We start from the raw sequence: 26,774 nt of genomic DNA, 5'->3' as shown, positions 1-26,774 counted from the left end.
ATTGAAAAAATACCATTGCCTCCTTAATACTGAAGTGATAGGGAAGAAAGTTTCATCCACTTACCTCAGTAATTGGCTGCCCCTGATGTGTCAAATCCAGTTCTTGAGGGCGTGCTACTTTATCAATATCCAAAGAGTCCATGCTGGAGGTTGCAGAAGTGATGCTTGAACGAGAGGAGTTACTAATGGAGCGTACTTCAGCATCGCTCACTGTGCCCGCGGACGCTGTTCTCCTGTGCTGACTAGTTACTAAGGGTTTAGTATCTTCTAGTACAGACTGCTGAGCAGCCTCATCCATGCTCAAGGAGGCCTGTTCTAACTGTGCGGTGATGTCATCCAGGGAGTAGTTGGCATGAGATGGTTTAGTTATCCTGTTGGACGAAGAAGATAGTCCTTTCAAGGTGCCATGTTTTGATGTATGTCGGCTGGCGGGTAGTTTCTGAGCGGCCTTTGTTTCTGTGACTTGACGCTTGGTATTTCCAGCACCGATACTGCTGAGTTCCTGCTCTATTGAGCAAAGATCGGCCATTAGGGCATCCAGATCCACAGTTTCTCCCTGATTCAGAGCTTCTGCAATGTTTCCAGAACACAATGAATTAGAATTTACACATTCTACTATAAATCAGTCAACGAATGCAAGAGGAAAAGCATAAAAAAAAAAAATCACCCTATTGGGCATAAAGCCTATCAAATACCACAGTTCTAACAGTTTTTTGTTCATTTTAAACTCCAAGAGAAAATTTCACAAGCAAAGAGCCCATCTTTTAAGATCTGTGGTAATCAAAAGAGAATAAAATTATGAGTTGAAAGATAAAAAAAATAGAAAAGTTTTATACTGTTCTATTAACCACATCCCTCATGCAAATTTTCACCAGAGGCTCTAAGTGTTAACATGACCATAGCCCTGGTAGAGCTGTTAATACCTAAAGATCAGAGGGCATAAAAAGAAAAATGTTAAGACCTAAAAAAATTACAGATTGAAATGTCAGCTCCACTAGGTATAGTTCATTAAATAAAGGCCAGAAGGGCTGATTTTTTAATTAATAACAAGTAATTTCACTGGACTTTATCCCACTGCAAATATAATAACACAATTAAGTTTGTTGTAGGATTCCATGTGAGGATATACTTTGCCAATTACTAATAACCAGGAAACTATTTTAGTTATATTCCAGTTAGTTTTTTCTCTGATTATCTGAATTAGTAATAAAATGCACAAATCAAGAAATATTTGACTCAGCTGTTATGCATATATAGTTTTTATATTGAGCTATTTGGAATTGTTGCTGTATTATTTCCACATTATATAACTTAACATACTATTTTACATTTCATTTTCAATTACATCTTACCATTCAAGTTGTATATGGAGAAGCGATAAGAAAAATTGGCCATGTTTGTCTCCTGGCGGAGAGGAGATCTTTTTACTGGTTCCGTGGGCTTGTCAGAATCCAAACTCTTTTTAAAAAGAAAGTTTAATGAGTCATATTAAATTCAGGTCTCAATTATAATAAAAGATGAATAAAGTTTATTCTATGATTAAGTGAACTGTCATAAAATAGTTAATAAAATCAAAGTTCTTCTAAGTATTAGCCTTGAGGAAAAGCATAACTGGTTTTCACATCATTTTGGTTATAGTTTTTTCCATTTTTAGATATATGCTTACTTAAGGCACTTGACACAGTCATAGTTCAGAGTAAATATCTTCCCAAATACAATGAGTATAGTGGCTGAGCTCATTTTACATAAATTCACTATACAATAAGGTAGGTACATGAATATGGGATGCGAAGATAAGAAATAAAAGGGAATGATGTAGAGAATTTTGTTATCTCTTTCCTCAAAGGAATTTGGTTTTGGCACAACTTAGCCTCATTCTTAGAATGAAATACCCCAAAGATAAGGCACAATTCTGGACTCAAAATTATGAGAGCCACGATCTTAACAGAAAGTGGCTATAACTTTAAACAATGATGGAATATCCTGTTCTTTTCATGTTCTATCAAGGTGAGTGTAAACTACAACCCAGCTATACTGCCTGTCCTAAGTCTACAATTATATTCTGCACTTTAGGGTAGGGTGTTTTGTAAGTTAACTCATCACCTCTTTAAATGACCCTTTTTTTTCCCCTCTCTAACCTTTCTACAATAAGGAAAATAAGGTGGTTACAACAAAGAAATTCAGGGAAAGAGTCAGTAGTTATTTAGTGTCTTTTTAACTAAATATGCAAATATCAGGATTAGTCTTTCAAATTTTTAATTTCTCTAATTATCAAACAGATTTCAAAGAAAAAAGAATGTTGAACAATCTTTTTGTAGAATCACAGAATTAGATAGAGTGCTATCTTTTTTATTCATTTGTTTTAACTGAATCCATTTAGATAGTGTCTATCCAGATTTTAAAGCTATCATCTGAAGGAGATCCACAACTGTTCAGTGCTTTATTTCAAAGTTTAATGAAATAGCTAGGAAATTCTTCTTTAACCTCAAACCTAATTTTTCCACTACAAGTTAAGGCCTAATTCTCCTTCTCTCAGTGGAAATGAAGACTGATAGGTAGGTAATGTTTTCAATAAAATCTGAGGATAATTTAGGACATATTAAAAATCAATCTATTTATCAGTTCAAATAAACAAATACTTATTATAATTATCTGCTGTGTCCATGGAGCTGGAGCAGAAAGGGAAATGATAGGAAATATTCCTTGATGCCAAGAAATGGGTACTCTAGTGGAGTGGGTTTTTTTAACCTTTTTTATTTTTTTGGTGGTGGTGGGGTGGTGGTGGTGGAATTGGGTTGGGAGTGGATGTCATTGAGAATGTGATAAAAGCCATGCAACTTCTTGCAGAAAAATGCAAATACATGCAAAATTTTACAAACAATTTCAGAAGATTCAACCACTAGAAATTTAAAAATGATTTAATATAAAGTTGAAAATCCATTAACATTGTATGATACAGGTGCATGGATGACTGTGGCGAACTAAAATAATCAATTCTGAAGTTTTAGCCACTAACTTAGTAAAATATTGTTTGAAAATTTCGGAAGTGTTAAAAAGTAACTTACTAGCAGTGAGGGACGGGGCTTCCCAGGTGGCACTAGTGGTAAAGAACCTGCCTGACAAAGACAATGTAGGAGATGTAAGAGACACAGGTTCGATCCCTGGGTCAGGAAGATACCCTGGAGGAGGAAATGGCAACCCACTCAAGTATTCTTCCTGGAGAATTCCATGGACAGAGGAGCCTGGCAGGCTAAAGTTCATGGGGTTGCAAAGAGTCGGACATGACTGAAGTGACTTAGCATGCCCGCACAGCAGTGAGCGGTATTCTCCAACAGTTTTACCCTGATTTCTCTGTAAGACAGCTTCATACATAAAAAAGGAAGGTCAAAGCATTAATTTAGTACCCAACTTTTTTGATGAATATACAGAAGGTTTATACAAATATACATAAGATTTTCCTGTATTCAGTAGAAATGTTACCTACAGTGGAGTAGCATCAAGTCTACTCCACCTAGAGTGTCTAGGCTTATACCTGCCTGTCTTTCCTCTTTTTTGGCCTCTCCCCAAGGACGGACAATAAAACACACAGTCAAGGAAACCCCTGGGAGCTCCCTGGGTGCCTAGTGTTAAGGTTCCAGGCTTTCACTGCTGTGGCCCAGGTTCAACCCCTGGTCAGGGAACTGAGATCCTGCCAGTTGTGCAGCATAGCCAAAAACAAACAAAAAAAATGGAAACCCCACACACGACAGCTGGCTCTCACATACTTTCTTCTTTCATTATTATTTGCTATTTCCTCTACTTTACTTCCTCAGCACAGAACTGCAGAGCCTAGTCATCATCTCTAAGCCAAAATCACTTCTTTTTAAAGAAAAATTAAGAATTAAACTAAAATGGTTTGGTAACTACATAAGAAAAGAGCTTTATCACCACCAACTTTGCCATTTCTCCTGATTGGAGATGAAGAGAATGACCTTATGAAATCCCATGCTGTGCTGGTTGTGCTTAGTCGTCAGCTGTGTCCGACTCTTTGCAACCCCATGGACTGCAGCCCGCCAGGCTCCTCTGTCCATGGGGCTTCTCCAGGCAAGAACACTGGAGTGGGTGGCCATGCCTTCCTCCGGGGAATCTTCCCGACACAGGGATCGAACCCAGGTCTCCAGTATTGCAGGCGGATTCTCTACCACGTGAGCCACCAGGGAAGCCCAAGAATACTGGAGTGGGTGACCTATCCCTTCTCCAGAGGATCTTCCTGACCCAGGAATCGAACTGGGATCTCCTGCACTGCAGGAGGATTCTTTACCAGCTGAGCTACCAGCGCAGCCCTAGTAAGAGTGAAAGTGTTCTTCTCAAAACTCATCATTAACAGGTTATGGTCACAAACATGTCTGCTTTTCAAAATGATCTAGCAAGAATTACATGAACAGTTTCTCGGTTTCAATTCCAGAATGATATGGAAAGAGGTACAGAAACTAGTACTTTAAGTTTCCACCTTACCAGCTACTCTTCTACTGGTTAACGAATTTCGTACTTAAGTAATTTAAACAGAAGTTCTTCCCAGAGATGTCAGTTAACGGTGAATGAAATAAGTCTTGTTCTAACGTTTTCACTGTTGTAAAGTCGTGTGCATGCTCATTTATGCTGACTTTGTGACCCTGTGGACTACAGCCTGCCAGGCTCCTCTGTCCATGGGGTTTTCCAGGCAAGAGTACTGGAGCAGGCTGCCATTTTTCACTCCAGGGGATCTTCCCGACTCAGGGATCAAACCCACATCTCCTGCCGCATCTCCTGTGCATCCTGCATTGTCAGACGGATTCTCTACCACTGAGCCACCTGGGAAACCCGCCATAAAGTTAAAGTTGTTTTAACAAACTTAACTATCTTCATATATATTGAATATAATGTATTAACCAGGGTAGTAATAGTATATGCTTTTATTCTAAAAAGCGACCTTGTTTAGAGGACAAAATAATGCTTTAAAAAACAAAAACAAAGATCCAATAAAAGAAAATGAAAAAACTTTGCCACTGTTTTAAAATGCAGCCAGGGATGAAACTTTTGTCAGTATTCTTGGATCATGTAATAGAAAATATCTGCATGTGACAATATCATTTATGCTGTAAAATGTGTTCATATCCACTAAGTTACAAAATAGGATTTGCTAAAATTTAGATTTTTACATGTTAGGCTTTAAAGCTTTTTAGCCAGCAATTCAATTTATAAAACAGATATTAGAAATCCCTCTAGACACACAGAACTTCTGTCAAAAGCATTAAAAAAAACAAAAACACAAAACTCCTTAAAATAACCACAGAAGAGAGAATCTTGTGTTCCTAGAGTTACTATTCATTTACTTGTTAATGTTTTAGACATTTTCTCTTTATAGCAGTATTTTAAAACATAACCTATGTTCATATCCTGAGGTCTACACAGTAAAATCTGAACACACAGTGATGACTTAAAATTCTCAACCAGTTTTTCAAGCACTGTTTCTAACCTGAGTGAGTTTGTCTAGCTCCCCCAGCCAGGCCCCAAACATTTTGTCTAGGTCCTGATCTTCCTTGTCACTGTCTTCTTCAGCACCATGGTCAATCTCTTCATCCGACAGCTGCTCCATCTGAAATACAGATATGTGTACAATGAACAATTATATGATAAACTTGAAAAATCATGCAGTTTATGTTCTGATATATATTCAAACCTTGAAAACCAAAGACTATATTATAAAAGGAAACTGGAAGTCATAAATGGAGATAAGGTTGACAAGTGAATAGAAATGAGCAATTAAGTCTCAAATTTTTAGGAAAACAAATTATCAGATAATACTTTGGCTACCTGATGTGAAGAGCTGACTCATCTGAAAAGACCCTGATGCTGGGAAAGATTGAGGGCAGGAGGAGAAGGGGATGACAGAGGATGAGATGGTTGGATGGCATCACCGACTCAATGGACTTGGGTTTGGGTGAACTCCAGGAGTTGGTGATGTTCAGGAAGGCCTGGCGTGCTGCAGTTCATGGGGTCGCAAAGAGTCGGACACGACTAAGCGACTGAACTGAACTGAATCAGAAGTAATGATTTTTAAATCACAAACCACTCCCATTAATCAGAGGATATTATAGGAGTACAGTTCTCTCCAGTAATAGATCCTGCAACACACCAAATAGCACAGAAATAAGACTTTAATAAGTTATTATCTTACTTATTTTGTAAAAATCCATTCAAATAAGTATATATCTCATCCAAAAAGCATTTCAGAGGAAAGACAATGCAAAATCTTGAATCTATTAATAGTTCAGTTTGTTGAATTTGTTCTTCCATCTTATCCTTCCCTTCTAACCATTTGTCTTTTACTTACTTACCTATCAGTCCCTGAAAAATTCAAGGAACTAAAACTCAAATAGGAAACTTCAGAAAACCGGAATTGAAAACATTAAATTCATATACAAAATTTCTTACATGTGGTGACTTTTCATGTTTAAATCCCCCGAAAGAAGAGATATTTTCTTTTTTCCCATTAATAAAATGATATCTGACGTGGAATTTGCATATTTTGTGAAGGGAGGAAATTTTTATTTTGTGAAGGGAGGAAAAGTTATATAAAACAAGTAAGATTAATGACTGACCAGATACTTAAAATTCTTTAAGATTAATCGATTAAAATATTTCATTATTAAAGGCTCTAAGAAATCTTCAGTAACACTTAAGCTTTGCTTAAATCAACATATCCCAAATTTACTTGACCACAGTATCTTTTCCTTCTATTTGGAGTAATACCTATTAACTTTCCTAGGGACATAATGAATATCTTCATTGTACATGCCATACTCTTGACTCATATTTACGAAGACACACATTTTGTTCCAGTGGTTCTGGGCAATATTCAGAATACAACCTGTCAGCTACCTTGAACAATTTTTCAGAGTAAAGATATCCTTAATCTAGAATAAGAATTTGTATACATCTTATACTTCCAAAGCATCAATCAACAAAATTACCTCTGTGATCCTTACATGTAGTTATGAGATACATAAGGAATTTAACTATCTGATTAGGTGCCATGAAGTTAAACTTTAAACCTGATTTTATTATATAAAATTTTATAGAAATGGTCAAGCAAATACTGTTGCAAAATCAAAACTGATTAGCTCTAATGAGGTTGAAAATCAGATATCCCACTTAACCAATTAAGAAATTCTCATTTCTTAATTTCACTACTGTAACAATGTATATTTCAGGGCATTCTACCTTGACAAATGGAAAATGAATCAACTAATTTTCAAATGCATACTTGTGGCTCTTAAAGAGATTTGGTTTTTATAGTTCACTTGTATTAATACTATTTCTAAGGTTTTTATTTAGTGTTTAATTATTTACAGATCAATCTCAATAGAAACCTGTTATTATATTTCATTAAGTTAGCTACTTATGAAAAACAAAAAAGTACAAAGAAAAAGCTCATCTGATCAGGCTGACTTAATTATTCAAATAATGCTAGTTTGAGAACAGCAAAGAGCAGTAATACTCAGTTTTCCTTATGAGGGCCAACAAGCAACAGAACTGGAAATGTAGCAGTCAACTTCCTTTTCCTCCCTAATCATCAAAACTAAACACACTTGAATAACCCAGAAGCAAAGATATTCTAGGAGGAATTCTGCTTTAATATAAAACTTATGTTTGCACTTCCCTCTGAGCACACACTGCAAATGTCCAAAAGGAAGATACTACACTGGAAAAACGAAACATTAGGAATATAATTTTATAGTGCAAACACAAAACAGTTCAAAATGAATATGAGTATTTTAAATTATCATGGATCCAAACAGAATTATAGACTTCACACTAAAGTTTGGTGTGTTTTGTGAGTTTTTTATTATTATTCAAACCCAGTAATTATTTGGATTTTAAAATTTTTCTTTAAATATTTTAATAGTTTTGTTTTTATCTAGACAACTATTGTCTCAAGGAACATATGACTTAAGGAACAATGAGAGTCATGAAATAAATGAAAAATTTAAAATAACGATTAGACTTTTACCATTTATGTAACTTTTGCCAATTTCGTCCTTTTCTTGAATTTCTGTCACCACATGGGTTATTTTATCTAAATGAACTTTACATTTTATTCAGAGACTTCTCCATAAAAATTTATATCCTACTACATTTCTTAAAGGATCTATACTCTAAAACAGCACTCTCCATTCCCTGGAAGGTGATGTTAATCTTTATTCTTCTACCCCCAAGACGGAATTGTTTCTGTTTACTATACACACCAAATCAGGAGCCCCCAGAAAGTTTACAGGCTCTGCACTGTCCAAAGTCAGCAAATCTGGTAAGGCGATTCATTCTTTGTGATGTATCAATCCTGTCTCCAATTAAATAAAAATTCCAAACCTGAATTTTCCCAACATGATGCCCCTACTAGAAATGATGACAAAAGAAAATGCAAATTAAATTATACAACAGTCAACTCTCCCTCCAAAGAAAAAGGGAAATTAAAAAAAAAAAAAAAAACAGCAAAGAGAACTCATAAATTTTGTTTTAAAAATGATTAGGATTTAAATGGATAGCTTCTAATGTGATGTTTTTCCTTAATGATGTGGAAATAGGCCCAAGGAAACTATAATACATACTAGAACAAACACTATTACTCTATTAAATTCGGTACTTTAGGAGGAACATTAAAGTTTCACTCAAATTCCCTGCTCCATTACATCTGATGGAAACTATGTCCTTAAAGAACAAATGTACCCGGTCACAAAGGAAAAGAAAAGGTTTACTCTTCCAAAGCGCAGACATACTGCACACAGAACACAACTCAAGCTGCTACAAGCCCAGAAGGCCCAGCGCGGTCCTGGCCTTCGGGGACCTCACTGACCACTCTTCCTCCTCTCTCCTCCAGCATCACTGTCCTGCCCGCCGGCGTTCCTTGGAGCAGGTTGAGGGAAGGAAAGGTGTGGATTCTGTTTTGAAGACAGACAGAGAGATGTCTGGCAAACATCCAACTGGCAAAAAAATTAGGAAATTAGGACTCAGGCATTAGAAAGTTTATTTAGCCTGAGTATTATTTCAAAACCATATGTCTGTTACAGAAAATAACAGGTTAAAGCTAATAATAATTTAACTATATTTTAAACTAGTTTATTTTATTCATGAAGTAAAAACAGGAATAAGGGGTTTATATGCTAAGTTGCTTTCATTTCACAGATAACAGTGAATAACTGTGCTTCCATTACTAAAGGTTAAAATGTGTAATACACATAGGCTCCACTAAACATAATGAATCTATCCATTTAGTATGCTTTAGTATGAACAATATTATATTATTTCCACCAAGTTTTCCATGAAGTTAATTATTCAAGCATAATTTCCCTATTAATCTTACTCTTGGAAGACATTTTAGTTTACTATTCGATTTCCTCACTGCAAGATGGAATGATGATCTTTATCAAGAAGGTGGGCTTAGAATAGAGCTTAAGGATTTGAATAAACATATTCCAGGTAGGGCAAATTATAAAGAGCAAAGAAGAAGGTCTGTTTTCGTGAGACCGTCAAATAAAACAAGGGGGAAGAGTCCTGAGATTTAAAAGTCAAGGACTAAGGAAGGACCAGGTCATACAGGACCTTGAAAGCCAAGCCTATTTTTTTTTTTTCTCCCTCCGGAAGGCAACTGGGAAAAACTAAACACAGACATGAAGGGGGAAAGGGGAGAAACAGTAGTCAGAGAACACAGTACCTGTATAAGAGTTATTAGAAAAGGGGAAGACCATTAGAAGGCCACTCTGGACATTAGAGAGAAGTTTAGAGACAATTTAGAGAGAAATTTAGAGTTTAAAGAGAAATTAGATAGGAATTAGTCTTGATAGGAAGTACAACTTACACCAGTCACATACTTGGGAGTGGCACCCTGGCTACATACCATGTATTTTTCTTGCCACTCCAAGTATGTGACTTGTGTAAGTTGTACTTTCTCTCAAGACTAACTTCTATCTAATTTATCTTTAAATTCTAAACGGCTTAGCATTTCTGGAGCATAGGATGTGTGCTGTAGACCCATGGAAAATGGGGCTGGAGAGCAGGTGGGGCGACATTATAAGCCATATCAGAGTTTGGACTTGATGCCACACAGCGATGTTTTTCCAGTTGTGGTCTGCTGATGCCCTGCATGAGAATTACCTAGGGTGCTTCTTCTTAAAGTCAGCTTTTAAATGGCCTGCCAAAGGTCTACTGACTAGTAATTGCCAAGAGTGGAACATTTTTAACAACTCCCCCAGGGCTTTGCTTATACCCACAAAAGACTGAGAACTGCAAGAGTGTGTCATAACTACTGGGAGGACTTCCCAGACAAAAGTAATGCAGTTTTGCATGACCACAATTTGGTTAAAGGCAGAACAATCTAAGTAAGTACTCCCGAAGACCATAAAGAAGCTAAGCAGCATCAGAATCTCCTAAGTAACGTAACACAACCCAATTACTCCTCCTCCATGGAAGAAGCAAGTTCCAAGTTTCTTCTCAGAATTATTTAGAATTTCAGTTCTTTATGTCCAGTTAGGTTTCAATAGCTCTAACACAAAAATAGTTTTGAAAACACCACCTTTAATTTGATAAAACACCACTGCTTTAATTTGATAAGTAATTCTAAAGAAAAACAGGCACCAGAGAAGGGGAGCTTTGAAGACTTCCAGGTTCAAGGAGTGCCCCCAACTGTGTAAGATGTAACTCTTGCAAAATAAAGGCAAGAGGAAGGAAACCTAAATCAGACAAAAGAAACAATAAGGAAAAAAGCTCTGTTAAATTTAGTAAGACCAAAAAAAAAAAAAAAAGAGGAAGAGAACCCATCAAAAGGAGGGAGGAAGTCAGAGCGGAGAAGGAAAAGGAGAGAAAGAGGACACAACAAAATGTAAAATGAAGTGAGAATTATGGGAGATAGAGGGCTATGAACTAACTCATTTGAATAAGGCACCAAAAGGGATGTTTCTCTCTGGACCTAAAACTCTAACTTAGTTCTGTTGTGAACTAAACGGTAGCATGTGCAAACTGCCCAAATGGAAACTGAGAACTTAATAAACCAATTGAAAACAGTATAAAGGCAAGGTTGGTAGAAAAAGAGAAAATAAACCAATTGAGTTTACATGAACTCTTTACAGAATCAAGATATTAAACGTGTGTAGAGCAACATTTTCCTCAGGTTTTACCTTTTAACTTTGTTGGACTTTTAACGGCACTACTAAACTTTTTCAAGTTATTAAATGTAATGAAAACATTCTTACACTCTTTTGTTCAGTAAATTCTTCTCCACCCAGAAGCCAGATAAATGTTTATATAAATTTTGTTTTATTTTGCTATTCATTCTTTTATTCAGTTACTACATTTTTACATAGGTAGCTTAGTTTTGGACAAAATGTGAAAGGGAGAACCTAAACCTGATTTTTCCCAAAATTCTAAATTTCCCATGCTTGGTATGGTTTCTTAATTTCTATATCTATGCTCTATGCACACACTAGGTTCTTTTTTTGAGGATCATCTTCCAGTGTGAACCTTTTCTCGATGTAAACATCACCTTATAGCATGTTATTAATTTATAAAGCAGATGAATTTTTTTAAAAAAAATCAGAAGTTGCTTCCTGTATATTCAATCACTTAAGTTTTCTCTGGAGGTTAGTGCTCCTCAACAGAAAACACCCAAGTTCAAAATGGTGGTGGTTTAGTCACTAAGCCACGTCCTACTCTTGTGACGCCATGGACTGTAGTCCGTCATGCCCCTCTGTCCATGGGATTTCCCAGGCAAGAATACTGGAGTGCATTGCCATTTCTTTCTCCAGGAGACCTTCCTGACCCAAGGATCAAACCTGGGTCTCCTGCACTCAGGTGGGTCTCCCGCATTGCAGGCAGATTCTTTATTGACTGAGTCACAAAATTCCTTGCCTATAAATAGCATTATGCAAGATACCAAGAAAGCAGAAAATATCTTCCATGACTTCAGAGAATGATAACCTTAACTATGGGAAAGGTGGTAAACACAGAGGTATCTTCATTAACAAATTCTCTAAGAACAAAGTTCCTTTTGTAGGCCTGTGCATAAAGAAAGCTAAGGTCTCCTAAGAGTTGAAAGAGATTGAGAAAGAAGCAAAGCGCTGTATTACCCAAAGGCTTCCGCAGGAGCACACCCAGTAGACAAACTGTCCATGGCGGGACTTGCATGGCCTGGGTCTCTGGGAATGAGCAGACATCTGGAACTAAGTTTTGTAAAGTTTCCACATGGAACTGAACTCCCTAAAAAATACTGAGGTATACTATTCTTGGGCTAGCCACTGTGAACCCCTCCTTATCCAGAGGAAAGAGATATACTAACGATGGTGACTCACACGCTTATGCCTTCTCTATTTTTGTTTCTGTTTTTTGACAACCCAGGATGGTACATTAACTGTGAGGTAACTGAAGATCATATAAAGCAGCATTAAAAACAAACAAGAGTTCTTGTAGAGCTGATAGAGGTTAGAATGCCCAAGAGCTAAAAGTCAAATCAAAGCCAATTTTGTTAATATGATGTTTTATTTATCAAGCACTTAAATACAACTCCTCGTAAAGGAATTCTTTGAACAGGATGAACCATATTCATGCTTTTATTTACACTTGATTTGCATTTCTTAAGCTACTAAATCCCAAACAGGAACTGCTTATCTAAGTGGAAAAAAAATCTTGGCCCAATGCTCTACAAGAAACTCCTAACGTACTTAGAAATAAGACGTTTTAATGATCAGTTTTATAATTACTTATTACACATACCACGAACCATAACCTGAAATCACAGAGCAACTGAAAAAGAAACAAAAAACTGAAAAAAAATAATCAGTGTAAATTTCTTAAGTTTATATTTTCAAGTTTATTTTGGAAACTGTGAGAAAATTAACTTCTGTTGTTTTTTAAGTCACCAAGTGTGTGGTGATTTGTTACACTAGTCCTATGAAATCAATATCGTGCATAAGTGCGTGTGTATATATACATATGTATGTGTGTGTTTGTGTGTGTATATGTGGCTTCCACAGCTGCATCCAGAGATGTTCATCTTACACATTTTGCTCCACACTTGGGACCTCTCCTGCTATACTACATGGGTCTGTAGTTACCTTTGGAGGTGAGTGTTAGTTGTTTGGTTGTGTCTGACTCTTTGCAACCCCATGAACTGTAGCCCACCAGGCCCATCTGTCACTGGGATTTCACAGGCAAGACTACTGGAGTGGATAGCCATTCCCTACTCCAGGAGATCTTCCCAACCCAGGGCTTGACCTCAGATCTCCTGCATTGCAGGCAGATTCTTTACCATCTGAGCCACCAGGGAAGCCCGTAGTTATCCTTGGGATGGCTGATACTGTTCATGCACTGTGCAGATTCAATTGAAAAAGAGGCTACAACTTTACTACTCTCTTGGATAGGAAAAATTGTCTTGAAATTATTGAAAGCCTCATTAGGGTGGTGGTCGACTACTATTTTTCTCCACTTTTGTCCTATTCTCTTATAAGACAGCCAAATGCACAGCAGGAAATACAGCCCCTGAAAGGACCCCATACTTTGGGAGACAGAGAATGCTAGACAGCTGTAGCCTGTAGCACAGAAGCCATTTGGATTAGACTTTGAATTAGCAGTATGAACTCAAGGTTTTCAACAGATAGAGGAAAAGGGAAGGGTAGAAATAGATATTATGTGTAGGTGTGTTTACAGATATGTCCACTGAAAAGGCCTCATAGCAGTAGCAATTAGAATATCTAGATCCCAGTTTGGGGTTACATATTCTACCCCAAAAGTAATCAGAGATCCTTAGAACAATGATTCTAGAGAAAATAACAAGATGAGGCCCTAGAATACTGTGCCAGAAAGTGTTCAATGAAGATGGGGACATGTCATAAGGACACAAGAGCCAGCCAGAAGGGGCCTATTCTGGGATCATTTAAGATCAAAATAAATTATTACACAAAGTATAACCTACTGATTAAAACAAGAACCCACAAATCAACACTGATATCAGTTATGTCTCACTCTTTGCGACCCCATGGACTGCAGCATGCCAGGTTTCCCTGTCCATCACCAACTCCTGGAGCTTGCCTCAAACTCATGTCCATCGAGTCAGTGATGCCATCCAACCATCTTATCCTCTGTTGTCCCCTTCTCCTGCCTTCAATCCATCCCAGAATCAGGGTCTTTTCCAATGAGTCAGTTCTCTGCAGCAGGTGGCCCAAGTATTGGAGGTTCAGCTTCAGCATCAGTCCTTCCAATGAATATTCAGGACTGGCTTCCTTTAGGATTGACTGGTTGGATCTCCTTGCAGTCCAAGGGACTCTCAAGAGTCTTCTTCAACACCACAGTTCAAAAGCATCAATTCTTCAGCACTCAGTTTTCTTTATGGTCCAACTCTCACATCCATACATGACTACTGGAAAAACCATAGCTTTGACTAGAAGGACCTTTGTCAGCAAAGTAAGGTCTGTGCTTTTCAATATGCTGTCTAGGTTGGTCACAGCTTTCCTTCCAAGGAGCAAACATCTTTTAATTTCATGGCTGCAGTCACCATCTGCAGTGATTTTGGAGCCCCCCAAAATAAAGTCTCTCACTGTTTCCTCATCTGTTTGCCATGAAGTGATGGGTCGGGATGCCATGATCTTAATTTTCTGAATGTTGAGTTTCAAGCCAGCTTTTTCACTCTCCTTGTTCACTTTCATCAAGAGGCTCTTTAGTTCCTCTTCACTTTCTGCCATAAGGGTGGTGTCATCTGCATATCTGAGGTTACTGATATTTCTCCTAGCAATCCTGATTCCAGCTTGTGCTTCTTACAGTTCAGCATTTTGCATGAGGTACTCTGCATGTAAGTTAAATAAGCAGGGTGATGATATACAGCCCTGACATACTCCTTTCCCTATTTGGAATCAGTCCATTGTTCCATGTACGGTTCTAATTGTTGCTTCTCTACCTACATACAGATTTCTCACGAAGCAGGTAAGGTAGTCTGGTATTCCCATCTCTTTAAGAATTTTCCACAGTTTGTTGTGATCCATATAGTCAAAGGTTTTGGCATAGTCAATGAAGAAATAGATGTTTTTCTGGAACTCTCTTGCTTTTTCGATGATCCAACGGATGTTGGCAATTTGATCTCTTTTCTAAATCCAGCTTGAATATCTGGAGGTTCTCGGTTCACGTACTGTTGAAGCCTCACTCAGAGAATTTTGAGTACTACTTTGCTAGCGTGTGAGATGAGTGCAATTATGCGGTAGTTTCAACATTCTTTGGCATTGCCTTTCTTTGGGATTGGAATGAAAACTGACCTTTTCCAGTCCTGTGGCCACTGCTGTTTTCCAAATTTGCTGGCATGTTGAGTGCAGCACTATAACAGCATCATCTTTCAGGATGTGAAATAGCTCAGCTCGAATTCCATCACCTCCACTAGTTTTGTTTGTAGTGATGGTTCCTAAGGCCCACCTGACTTCACACTCTAGGATGTCTGGCTCTAGGTGAGTGATCACACCATTGTGGTTATCTGGGTCATTAAGATCTTTTTTGTATAGTTCTGTGTATTCTTGCCACCTCTTCTTAATATCTTCTGCATCTGTTAGTCCACAGTTTCTGTCCTTAATTGTGCTCATCTTTGCATGAAATGTCCTCTTGGTATCTGTAATTTTCTTGAAGATACCTCTAGTCTTTATATCTAATTTGATATAAATAGACAATAGGCAAGAAAGTTTCCCTTACAGTAAAATGCCAACTAAATAACACAGAAGAAACAACAGACGATCACTGTTACAATCATTGTAGTAACAACTGATTCAGGCAAGAATCATCAATAGATGCTAACACTAGCGGATGAATATTTGATGAGACATTTATATATTTTCAAAGTATCACCCCACAAATTACTGGAGGTATGCTGCCTTAACCAAGTTAACAACTTAACACCACCACTTCTGGGGCGAACCTTATGCTTCTGAAGGGCTTCCCTGGCAGCTCAGACAGTAAAGGATCTGCCTGCAATTGAAGGCACATTCATTTTGTAGTATTCCTGATAAAAATTCATTATCTAAATTAATCATGAGACATTTTATAAAATAACTGGCCTGTAGTTTTCAAAACTGTTAACAGTGAAGGGCACAAAGGAAGGCTGAGGATACATTCCAGACTAAAGGAAACGGCTTCCCTGGTGGCTCAGACAGTGGAGAATCTGCCTGCAAAGCAGGAGATTTGGGTTCCATCCCTGGGTCAGGAAGATCCCCCAGAGTAGAGCATGGCTGCCCACTCCAGTATTCTTGCCTGGGAAATCCCATGGACAGAGGGGCCTGGCGGGCTACAGTCTATGGGGTGGCAAACAGTCCTACAAGGCTGAGCAACTAACACTTTCACCTTCCCCCCTCCCCCAAAGAGACAGCACAACTAAATGCGATGTTTGATCCTGCAGCTGGATCCTGCACCTAGAAAAGTTACGTTATGTATATAAACATAGCTATAAAGGACAAAATTGGGATAACCGACAAAATTTGATTATGAACTGTACATTCGATCATGGCACTGTATCCCCCAATGTTACACTTCCTGATTTTGATAATAGTACTGATGTTATATGAGAGTATCTTTGTTCTTAGGAAACATATTTAACCATAAAGAGGCATAATGCCTGCAACTTACTCTTAACTGGCTCATAAAAAATGTGTTTGTGTGTGTGTATAGACATGATACTGTTTGAGCTACCAGGGAAGCCCCAGACAGGGAGAGAGGAATGATAATTAGGCAAAATGTAAGTAATAGGTGAATCGAGGTACAGGGGATATGGGAGTTGTTTGTACTCTTCTTAAACTTTTCTGAGTCTAAAATTGTATCACAATAAATTAAAGAAGAGAGAGAAGGGAGGGAGGGGAGATAAAAGAAAGAACTCTTCTTTTAAAAGAAAGTCTCTAGTCCTCAAGAAGTTGTAGTTTAGCTAGGAAAAGAAAATATATCAACTAGCAAATCATTTAAAATTAAAAAATTAACTGAAGACAACTGCATATTTCTCCAACATATTGTTTTTATTAGGTATGCATGTGTTACCTTTTCTAAACTGCATTTGCCTGGTTCACTCAGTAAACTTTTTTAAGGTTATTTTGATGATCATACAATTAGTCTTCCTTAGTGGAAATAAAAGCTTAACAGCTTAGAAAAAGAATTACTCATCAGTTAATTCTTTCAGGGGCGAAAGACAATCATTTCCAAACTCTGGATGAAAAAAACAAGCCACGAAGTGGAAAAAATAAAAAGTTGATAAACATTACAAGTAGGTCAGGAAGAAGTCAGAATATAGTTCTAAATCAAAGACTAGTATTTAATCAAATAGTAGCGCTAAAGTTAAACATATATTTTAAACTGGAGTTGTTTTTAAAGATGTTTTGATTTTTAAGTTTTTGTTACTAAATGGAGAACAAAGGGAGTTAACACTGAAACACTAGTTAACACCCTGCATTATTCATTAACATATTCCCTGACCTCTGGCCAACATCCAGGGATATGAATTGCCAGAGTTGACCAAATACCCCGACTCGACAAAGCCGAGATGTCTGCTTTCTGTTTCATCCCTCTCTTTAAAATAAAAGTTCTAAGACATTTATAACATGTTACTATACTGATGGAACACATATCCAATACAGTTCCCCATACAATCAACCAATCCATCTCAATAAAAATCACATTGCTAAACTGTAATGATCACAGAGCAATTCACCAGTGTCAGCATTGGGGAGGCTCAACCATTTTTCTAACTCCTTTTCATTTTGTTGACCACTATTTTGGTTCAGTTTCACAATGAATCATCCTCAGATTACTCTAGTGACTTCAGACCAACCTTCCTTAAAAACTCTTTTCATGTCATGATTCTGCTCAACATCCCACAAAGGTTCCCATGACATTCTGAATTAAATACAAACTCTTAATCAAATGATTTCAGACCCTCTCTGACATGACCTAAAACCTAAATTTTCAACTGTTTTCTACCCTTCAATCAATCTAAACTACTTAGTCAAAAAAACAAGCCATGCTTTCCTATCTTGGCCTTTGTTCATGTTTTCAACCTGACTAAAATATATCAACCTGTCAAAAGAGTGACAGAATACATTTCATTCCACTGAAATGACAGTAAACAATTACAAAAGGGAATTAACTGATAAAGGCAGTGAGAGCTGAAGATGGCAAAGGCATCAAAGGACCTGAGACTTCTGGCAAATTTCTGGAAGACAGCAACAGGGAGAATCATCCTGGCAGATGAACCAGAGCAGGAGCCAGAGTTCAAAACAACCATTTATTCGACAAATAAATGTTGTGCCATGTGCCAGACCCTATTCCAGAAGCTCAGCAAACAGTTATACACGTGACAAATAAGGGACCCACGAACACTGAACTTACATTTTGGTGAAGGGAGAAAATTATTAACAACAACAAAATGAGACCCGTGACAACTGTGGTGATAATTAAATTAGGGTTGTGTGGAAAGGGAGCAAGTAGCTGCTTCAGATTCAATGACCAGGGGCAGACCTCTCTGCATAGTAATATTTAATATGAGATATGAATGACAAGACAGAATCAGTCATGCAAAGATCAGAGAGAAAGGCATCCCAGGGAAAGGGTGCAAGTCTGACAATGTCGCGGAGCAGGAAGGTTTACCTGACGATAAGAGAGCCAGAGCACGGAAGGATCTGAGAAAGAAAGAAAGTGAAAGAAAGGGAAGGCGCTCAGTCGTGTCCGACTCTGCGGGCCCATGGACTGTAGCCTACCAAGCTCCTCAGTCCAGGAATTTTCCAGGCAAGAGTACTGGAGCGGGTTGCCATTTCCTTCTCCAGGGGATCTTCCCAACCCAGGGATCGAACCCAGGTCTCCCGCACTGCAGGCAGACACTCTACCGTCTGAGCCACCAGTGAGTTTCAATTTTATTCCAAGGAAGCCCTTTTGAGGGCAATAGAATCATCTCTCACAAAAGGCTGCATGCAGCAGAGGTGGGGACCACATGAAGGAGTCAGAAGGTGGAGTGGGAAAAGGGATAAAGGTGGGAAAAAGAATGTTTAGCAGGAAAGCAGTCAGTATTCCCCACACCTGCACCTCCAGGATGCAAATGGTGGCATTTGCATCCAAGTAAAGGAAACTAAAAAAAAGAACCTCCTCCAGGCTGGTGTGTGGTGGTGGTTTAGCTGCTAAATCACGTCCAACTCTTGCAACCCTATGGACTGTAGTCCACCAGGCTCCTCTGTCGATGGGATTTCCCAGGCAAGAATACTGGAATGGGTTGTCATTTCCTTGTCCAGGGGATCTTCTTGACCCAGGGATTGAACCCACATATCCTGCATTGCAGGTGGATTCTACCAACTGAGCCACCAGGGAAGCCCCAGGGAAGCCTGGTAGCAAACTTAAATGCCTTCAGGAATCAGACGGCCAATGTAAATATCAAAAGCAGCCAGATATAAACCAGTAGGGAGGTGGTGGAGTCTGAGAACCAGAGAGCATACCATAGCTAAAGACATTTTAATTTTTAAAAGAAGTTTATTCTGGAATTAGACAGTGGTGAAGAACACACAATCTTGTGAATATTAGCACACACTGAAACTTACACTTTAGAAAAGTGAGACTATGTAAAAAAATTAAGTGCTATGCTAGTTAAACAAAAGAAGAATTAGATAATCCTTCCTGTGACAGGCCCATGAACTTTGTACCTCTCTGTGGCATTTATCACTAATCAGCTTTGTATTGTGTGGTGGTTATTTGTGCACTAGCCTTATCACTCTCCACACCCTACTAGGTTGCAGGCTTCTAGAAAGAGACCATATGGTTTCATTTTTCAACCCAGAGCAACTACTAAAGAATCAATTCTTCATCTGAATTTCCACCTTTTTTTCCCTGCTACATATTACTAATTTTAGGTGACTCAAAATTTAAGATAACATCTAATTTAAGATGACTCAAAGTTAAAGGTGCATTTCTTTTAAAAAAAAAAAGTGGCTAACTTATCCAGCTTTCAAAAATACTAACTAAAGAAATCAACACGTTTAAAATTAATTTCTCTATAACAGAGGAGTGATTTAGAAAAAAATTCTACAATGCACTTTAGTTTCAGCAGACTCATAAAACAATTTGTTTCTAGGGATATAATTTGATTCAATAGCTGTGTTATATGAATTCTCATAAAAATTAACAAATGAGTATTAGTAAGGTTTTCTGCCAATGCAGGAGACATAAGAGATGCAGGTTTGATCCCTGGAAGATCCCCTGGAGGAGGGCATCCCTCCAGGGTAACCCACTTCCAGCATTCATGCCTAGGAACCCCATGGACAGAGGAGCCTGGCTGACTACAGTCCATAGGGTCTCAAAGAGTCAGACATTACTGAAGTGACTTACATACTCACTGCACATGACAGAAACCTAAATCAAACTAGTCTTAAGCAAACAATTTATTCAATTCAAAGTATCAATGTAAGTTTATCAATATTTATCACAGTGTATCTCTTCTCTCAACTTCCTCTATCTCCCTCTCTCTCCTTTCCAAGGTTTCATTCTAAAATTCTGTAATCCTGGGACTTCCCTGGTGGTCCACTAGTTGAGGCTGCATCTTCTAATACTGGGTATGAGGGTTCAATCCCTAGTTGGAAGCTAAAATCCCACATGCCTTGTGGCCAAAAAACCAAATCATAAAACAGAAGCAGTGTTGTAACAAATTCAATAAAGACTTTGAAAATGGGGGTAGAAAACACACAAAAATTCTGTAATCCTGTTCTGAGACCTGCTTTACATATCATCACTTTAGATTCTCCTCTTTCTGTTCCATCACTCCCTCAGTATCCCCAAAAGCAGCTACTTCAAATTCCTACACATTCCTACTCAATTGTTGAGTAGTTGTTAAAAAAAAAAAAAAAAATGTTTTGAACTAACCAAATTCTGAATAAAAACTCAAGGATGGGGAGAAATCACTTTACTAATAAATCACACTTACAGTTGTTCTTCCTCTGTCTTTGCATTTTACTGTGGCAGGAGTCAGAAAGACAACCAAAGATGGCTCATGATTCCTGACATTAAACAACCACAAACAGATATAGATAAATTAAGACTGATGGTCAAGATTTGTTTTGGGTACAGAGGATTGGCTCTATAGAGTTACTGAAATTTTCAGAACGAGTTTATGGGATGTTTAGGCAATAGATGCTAAATCAACATCCTCTAACATTTAACACAAACTTTGCTTCGCAAGAAAACTTAAGTAAGTAAATCTTTCATTTTTAAGCCCTAAATATGAATTACTAAGAACAGACTTCCATTATCTAATACTAACAAAAAGGGGGTCCATTTAAGGAAAGTCTGCAAGATGCCACCAGCCTAAGCCCCTCTAGCCTAGCCTTAACAAGGAGTAAGGAGACTGCAAATTCTCATTCTGCCAGTATATAGCAGGAACTACGGGCTAAATCATTTAAATCCTTAGGTCTCATTTTCTCTGTCAGCACATGCACGCACACGCACACACACGCGCACACACACACACACACACACACACGACTAGTTAAATCAAAAGGTCTCTTTCTACCCCTCTCAACCCATTCTTCTCTGAGGTCTATTATCAACATTTAATTACTGATTTCATTCTAAGTCCCTCCAAATATATCATGTCTTCTTTCTCTAGTCTTAATTCCAGAAAAAAGGACCCAGGGCCAGCTACTCTTTAGGCATACCACAAGGGGAGGATGAGGTTTGAGAAGATGGCATTTCTACCTTCTCTGCAGCCCAAATTCTCAAAACACATGACATCCCAACTAGAATCTAAAACTTGTTCACGGTGCTTGACTTCTAGTAATTTAATACTTCTAGGGTTTTTCTGCGGAGAAGCCCAACGGCACCCCACTCCAGCACTCTTGCCTGGAAAATCCCATGGATGGAGGAGCCTGGTAGGCTGCGGTCCATGGGGTCGCGAAGAGTCGGACACAACTGAGTGACTTCACTTTCACTTTTCCCTTTCATGCACTGGAGAAAGAAATGGCAACCCACTCCAGTGTTCTTGCCTGGAGAATCCCAGGGACGGGCGAGCCTGGTGGGCTGACTCTGGTCACACAGAATTGGACACGACTGAAGTGACTTAGCAGCAGCAGCAGTAAGGTTTTTCTGAGTTTCAGTTTAACCTCCCAGAATCTACTCATTTGGCTCAACAGCAGAAATGATCATGATTACAAGAAAGAATTAAATTTGACTTAAAAGAAAGTTAGTTACTCAGTCATATCTGACTCTTTGTGACCCCAGGGTCCTCTGTCCATGGAATTCTCCAGGCAAGAATTCTGGACTGCTATCAAAAAGTCTATAAACAATAAATGCTGGAGAGGGTGCAGAGAAAAGGGAACCCTCTTAAACTGTTGGTGGGAATGCAAACTAGTACAGCCACTATGGAGAACAGTATGGAGATTCCTTAAAAAACTGGAAAGAGAACGGCCATATGACCCAGCAATCCCATTTCTGGGCATACACGCCAAGGAAACCAGAATTGAAAGAGACACGTGGACCTCCATGTTCATCACAGCACTCTTTACAATAGCCAGGACATGGAAGCAACCTAGATGCCCATCAGAAGATGAATGGATAAGAAAGTTGTGTTACATATACACAATGGAATATTACTCAGCTATTAAAAAGAATGCATCTGAATCAGTTCTAATGAGGTGGATGAAACTGGAGCCTATTATACAGAATGAAGTTAAGTCACAAAGAAAAACACCAATACAGTATATTAACATATATATATGGAATTTAGAAAGGTGGTAACAATGACCCTAAATGCGAGACAGTAAAAGAGACACAGATGTAAAGAACAGACTTTTGGACTCTGTGGGAGAAGGCAAGAGTGTGATGACTTGACAGAATAGCACTGAAACATGTATATTATCATATGTAAAACAGATCACCAGTCCAGGTTGGATACATGAGACAGGGTGCTCAGGGCTGGCGCCCTGGGATGACCCTGAGGGATGAGATGGGGAGGGAGGTGGGAGGGGGGCTCAGGATGGGGAATACATGTATACCCATGGCTGATTCATGTCAGTGTATGGCAAAAACCACTACAACATTATAAAGTAATTAGCCTCCAATTAAAATAAATAAATAAATAAATAAATTTTTTTAAAAAAGGAATTTTGGAGTGGGTTGCTATTTCCTTCTACAGGGGATCTTCCCAACCCAGGGATCAAACCCAGGTCACCCACATTTCAGGCAGATTCTTTGCCAACTGAGCCACCGGGGAAGCCTTATCATGGAACGATCATGATTACAAGAAAGAATTAAATTTGACTTACTGCACAACAAAGTATGGATTCCAAGAAGTACGAAAGGTGGCTGCCAGTGAGAGAATCAACAATATTCCTGGAGTGGGTTTACTGTACACCTAAAATTTATTTTGAGTTCAACTATCTTAAAAATCTATATTAATCTCACATTCTGCTCTATAAGTTACAATAGAAAAAGTGTTGAAAACTGCCTATCACCAAGTAAATGGAGGACTCCAGGATAATGGTGACGTTCATTCTGTGGCTGTGTGTCTCCAGTCCCTCTAACCCCTCACCCTGCGTGCACCGGCACACACCTGGGGGGTCTGGGGGTGCACTGCTCTAGTGTGAAAAAGCAGGAAAGCAGCAGGTATCAAGAGCCTATCCTATTATAATGCGGAAGTTGAAGTTCAAAGACAGACTCAGAGGAAAACTTAAAAACATTTACCTGTTTTATTAAAACAGGTAAAATTAAAATTATACAAAACTTAAACAAAAAATTAAAATTTAAAAGGAGGGGGGTGTTCAAAATACCAGTGATTCTCATCTTACCACATTGGTCAAATCATGGTCAGTGACCTGTTTTTGGTAACAGCTAAAAAGTTCAGATGACTGGTACCATATCCACCATATACAAAAGACATTCTTGGCTTCAATTTTTCACTCCATCACTGTTTCATATGTATTCCCAGATGAAGAAAATGAATTTCTTCATTCAGTTAAGGGCTGGGGCTCTCCAGTTATTAGATTACCTGATTCAAACACCGAAGATCTCCATGAACTTGTACTAGCCCTCTTAAATCCTCCTGAACCTGTTTCCTCATTTGTAAAATCACTCCACATCTTTATGGTGAAACATACATGAAATAATAAAAGACTCAGATCAGTGTCTGGCACATCTATTGATGTTTCCTTTTCTTCACTTCTCTGAGAGGGTGGTTGATAAAAACATTTAAAAGGGTTAAATACCACTGGCAGATTTACTTAAATCAGATTTAATAAGTTGGGCACAGAAATAAATTATATACTTTCAGAGGCTGTCACAAGGAGGAAAGTCTTTAAATTTGTTAAACCGTGTCTGAAACAGACAAGCAAAACAGAAACATCTGCCACATCAAAAAGAGATCCCTTGAATTTAATCTTCACATTTGAGAGCAAAATGATTCCTGTGAACATCTCCACAATATTTGTTTTAATGACTAAAGGTAATGTTCGTATCAACTATGGTGGTGGTGGTTTAGTCGCTAAGTCATGTCCGACTCTTGCAACCCCCATGGACTGTACTCTGCCAGGCTCCTCTGTCCGTGGGATTCTTCAGACAAGAATAGTGGATGGGTTGCCATTTCCTTCCCCAGGGGATCTTCCCAACCCAGGAATCAAACCCAGGTCTTCTGCATTGCAGGCAGATTCTTTACCAACTGAGCTACAAAGGAAGCCCCTATGATGTTTCCATTTTGTAAAAAAAAGAATGTCCACAACCAATTGAGTAGAAGAGTTTCTCCATCAATAGAAAACAAATCTAAGCTCCATGTATTTTTCAAGAAGCAATTTAAGTTCACTTTCTTCATGAAACTGCCCTGCTGACTACAGCATGTATGTTCTTTTAAATCTCAGTCATATCACACTATTTGGCACTCCAGTATAGACTCCCATTGTTTTCTGTTGATACCATATATTCTGAAAGCAAAGAGAAGAGGGATATTTTAAAATGTTCGTGAATCAATAGGAAGGTGGTGATAGCAGTTAATGCATGTGAAGTGCAAGCAGAAGGCTTGAAACCTCTTCAATAGTTGCCATGAAGCCTTTAAATACATGCCTGAGGTCCACCCAGTACATTCTAAATAGTAGGAGACCGAGATGCAGTCTGCATATTTGCAGATTTTTAAAAACCAATGAACAGTGACAACAGGATTAAAGATTATTTTTTAACCTTCATTCTTAAAGACATCGGCATTTGAACATATCTATAGCTTCCTCATCATCTGTAATGAAATTTTTTCAGTTACAGAAGGTGGAAAAAAACTTGTTCACCAAAATCTCAGCTGGGGATCAGCAAATCCACCTGATATAGTCGCAAAGAGTCGGACACAACTGAGCGACTGAACTGAATGACTGATGGTAAAACATGTTATTTTCCAAACGACTGAACAGCATTCCCAGTCTCATCTGCTCTTCTCTCAACAATCTGCTATAATACTCTTCCTACTGAGAAGTAAAGTGTTCCTTTCCCTGGACTCTGGGGCGGTGGGGGGAACCTATGAACTATGGAAGAGGTGATCCCGAGAGTGACTTCCAGGACTAGATTCTCAAAAGTGCTAAGATTCCACTTGCTGTTTCTCTTGGAAAACCACTGTTGGAACCCAACATTACACTGTGAGGAAGGCCAGGACACAGAAGGAGGCTAAGTGTAGAAACTAGCCCCCAGTCCCAGCTGAGGTCCCAGCTTCAAGCACCAGACAGGTAAGTGAGGAATCCTTTGAGAAGGGCTCCAGCTCCAGCTGCAGCTAACTGTAACTGCATGAGATCTTCACAGAGAGAACCATCTAAGCCTGGTAAAATCCCCAGAACCATTTGAAATAATTTAAAAAAAATGACTGCTACTGTCTTCAGCCAGTAACTTCTGGGGTGAACCACTGCACAGCAATAGATAATACAACACAGTGCTTCTCCTTGTGAAAAATACCTTGAGGGTGAGGGACTAAAGTTCTGAGAAAGCTCTACAGGATAAAAAGGATGGCAGGTCTGAAAAGCTGGCCAAGCAAAGTAGCCACAGATGGGGTGCAGAGGCTGTAAGATGGTACAAGGCTACACACCATGTGATTTCTCCCTTGTAAACCTCCAAACTCTCAGTAAATCAGTAAATTTATGAGACCCTTGGCTTGTAACAGAAAAAGCTCTGTGCCCACAAGGACTAGAGGCAAAGACACAGGAGCAGAGAGATGAGACCATGAGGAAGTAAAGTCAGAAGTCGTGAAGAGGAACTGGACAATCACAGGCTATTATTGTCATTGTTCAGTCGCCAAATCATGTCCCACTCTTTGCGACCCCATGAACTGCAGCACACTAGGCTTCCCTGTCCCTCACCATCTCCTGGAGTTTGCCCAAGTTCATGGCCATCGCATTGGTGATGCTGCCCAACTGTCTCATCCTCTGTCATCCCCTTCTCCTCCTGCCTTCAATCTTTCCCAGCATCAGAGTCTTTTCCAATGAGTCGGCTGTTTGCATCAAGTGGCCAAAGTACTGGAGCTTCAGCATCAGTCCTTTCAATGAGTATTCAGAGTTGATTTCCTTTTGGATTGACTGGTTTGATCTCCTTGCTGTCCAAGGGACTCTCAAGAGAGTCTTCTCTAGCACTACAGTACGAAAGTATTCACAGGCTAAAATACACCTAAATCACGCAGAGGGGCTCCAAGTGAATTCTGAAGTTTAAAAGTTAACTTTCCTTTTCAGTTAAAGATACATCCAGAGTTGAGTTTCTTTACAATAAAAACC

General features: G+C 38.6%; 1 protein-coding gene across 3 annotated transcripts in view; it reads right to left on the bottom strand.

Moving 5' to 3' along the window:
* Nucleotides 1-26,774, bottom strand: part of RAPH1 (Ras association (RalGDS/AF-6) and pleckstrin homology domains 1) — a 100,677-nt gene that overhangs the window by 56,119 nt on the left and 17,784 nt on the right. For all 3 annotated transcript variants that reach the window (XM_061148954.1, XM_061148955.1, XM_061148956.1), the window contains exons 2-4: nt 5,495-5,614; nt 1,353-1,458; nt 65-570 (exon numbers count right to left, since the gene is read on the bottom strand). In XM_061148954.1, coding sequence (XP_061004937.1) covers nt 65-570; nt 1,353-1,458; nt 5,495-5,614 — 732 coding nt within the window. The remainder of the gene's footprint in view (nt 1-64; nt 571-1,352; nt 1,459-5,494; nt 5,615-26,774) is intronic.

The sequence above is a fragment of the Dama dama genome, chromosome 8 (assembly GCF_033118175.1).
Source record: "Dama dama isolate Ldn47 chromosome 8, ASM3311817v1, whole genome shotgun sequence".
NCBI lineage: Eukaryota > Metazoa > Chordata > Mammalia > Artiodactyla > Cervidae > Dama > Dama dama.
This window is presented reverse-complemented; position numbering and strand designations above follow the sequence as displayed.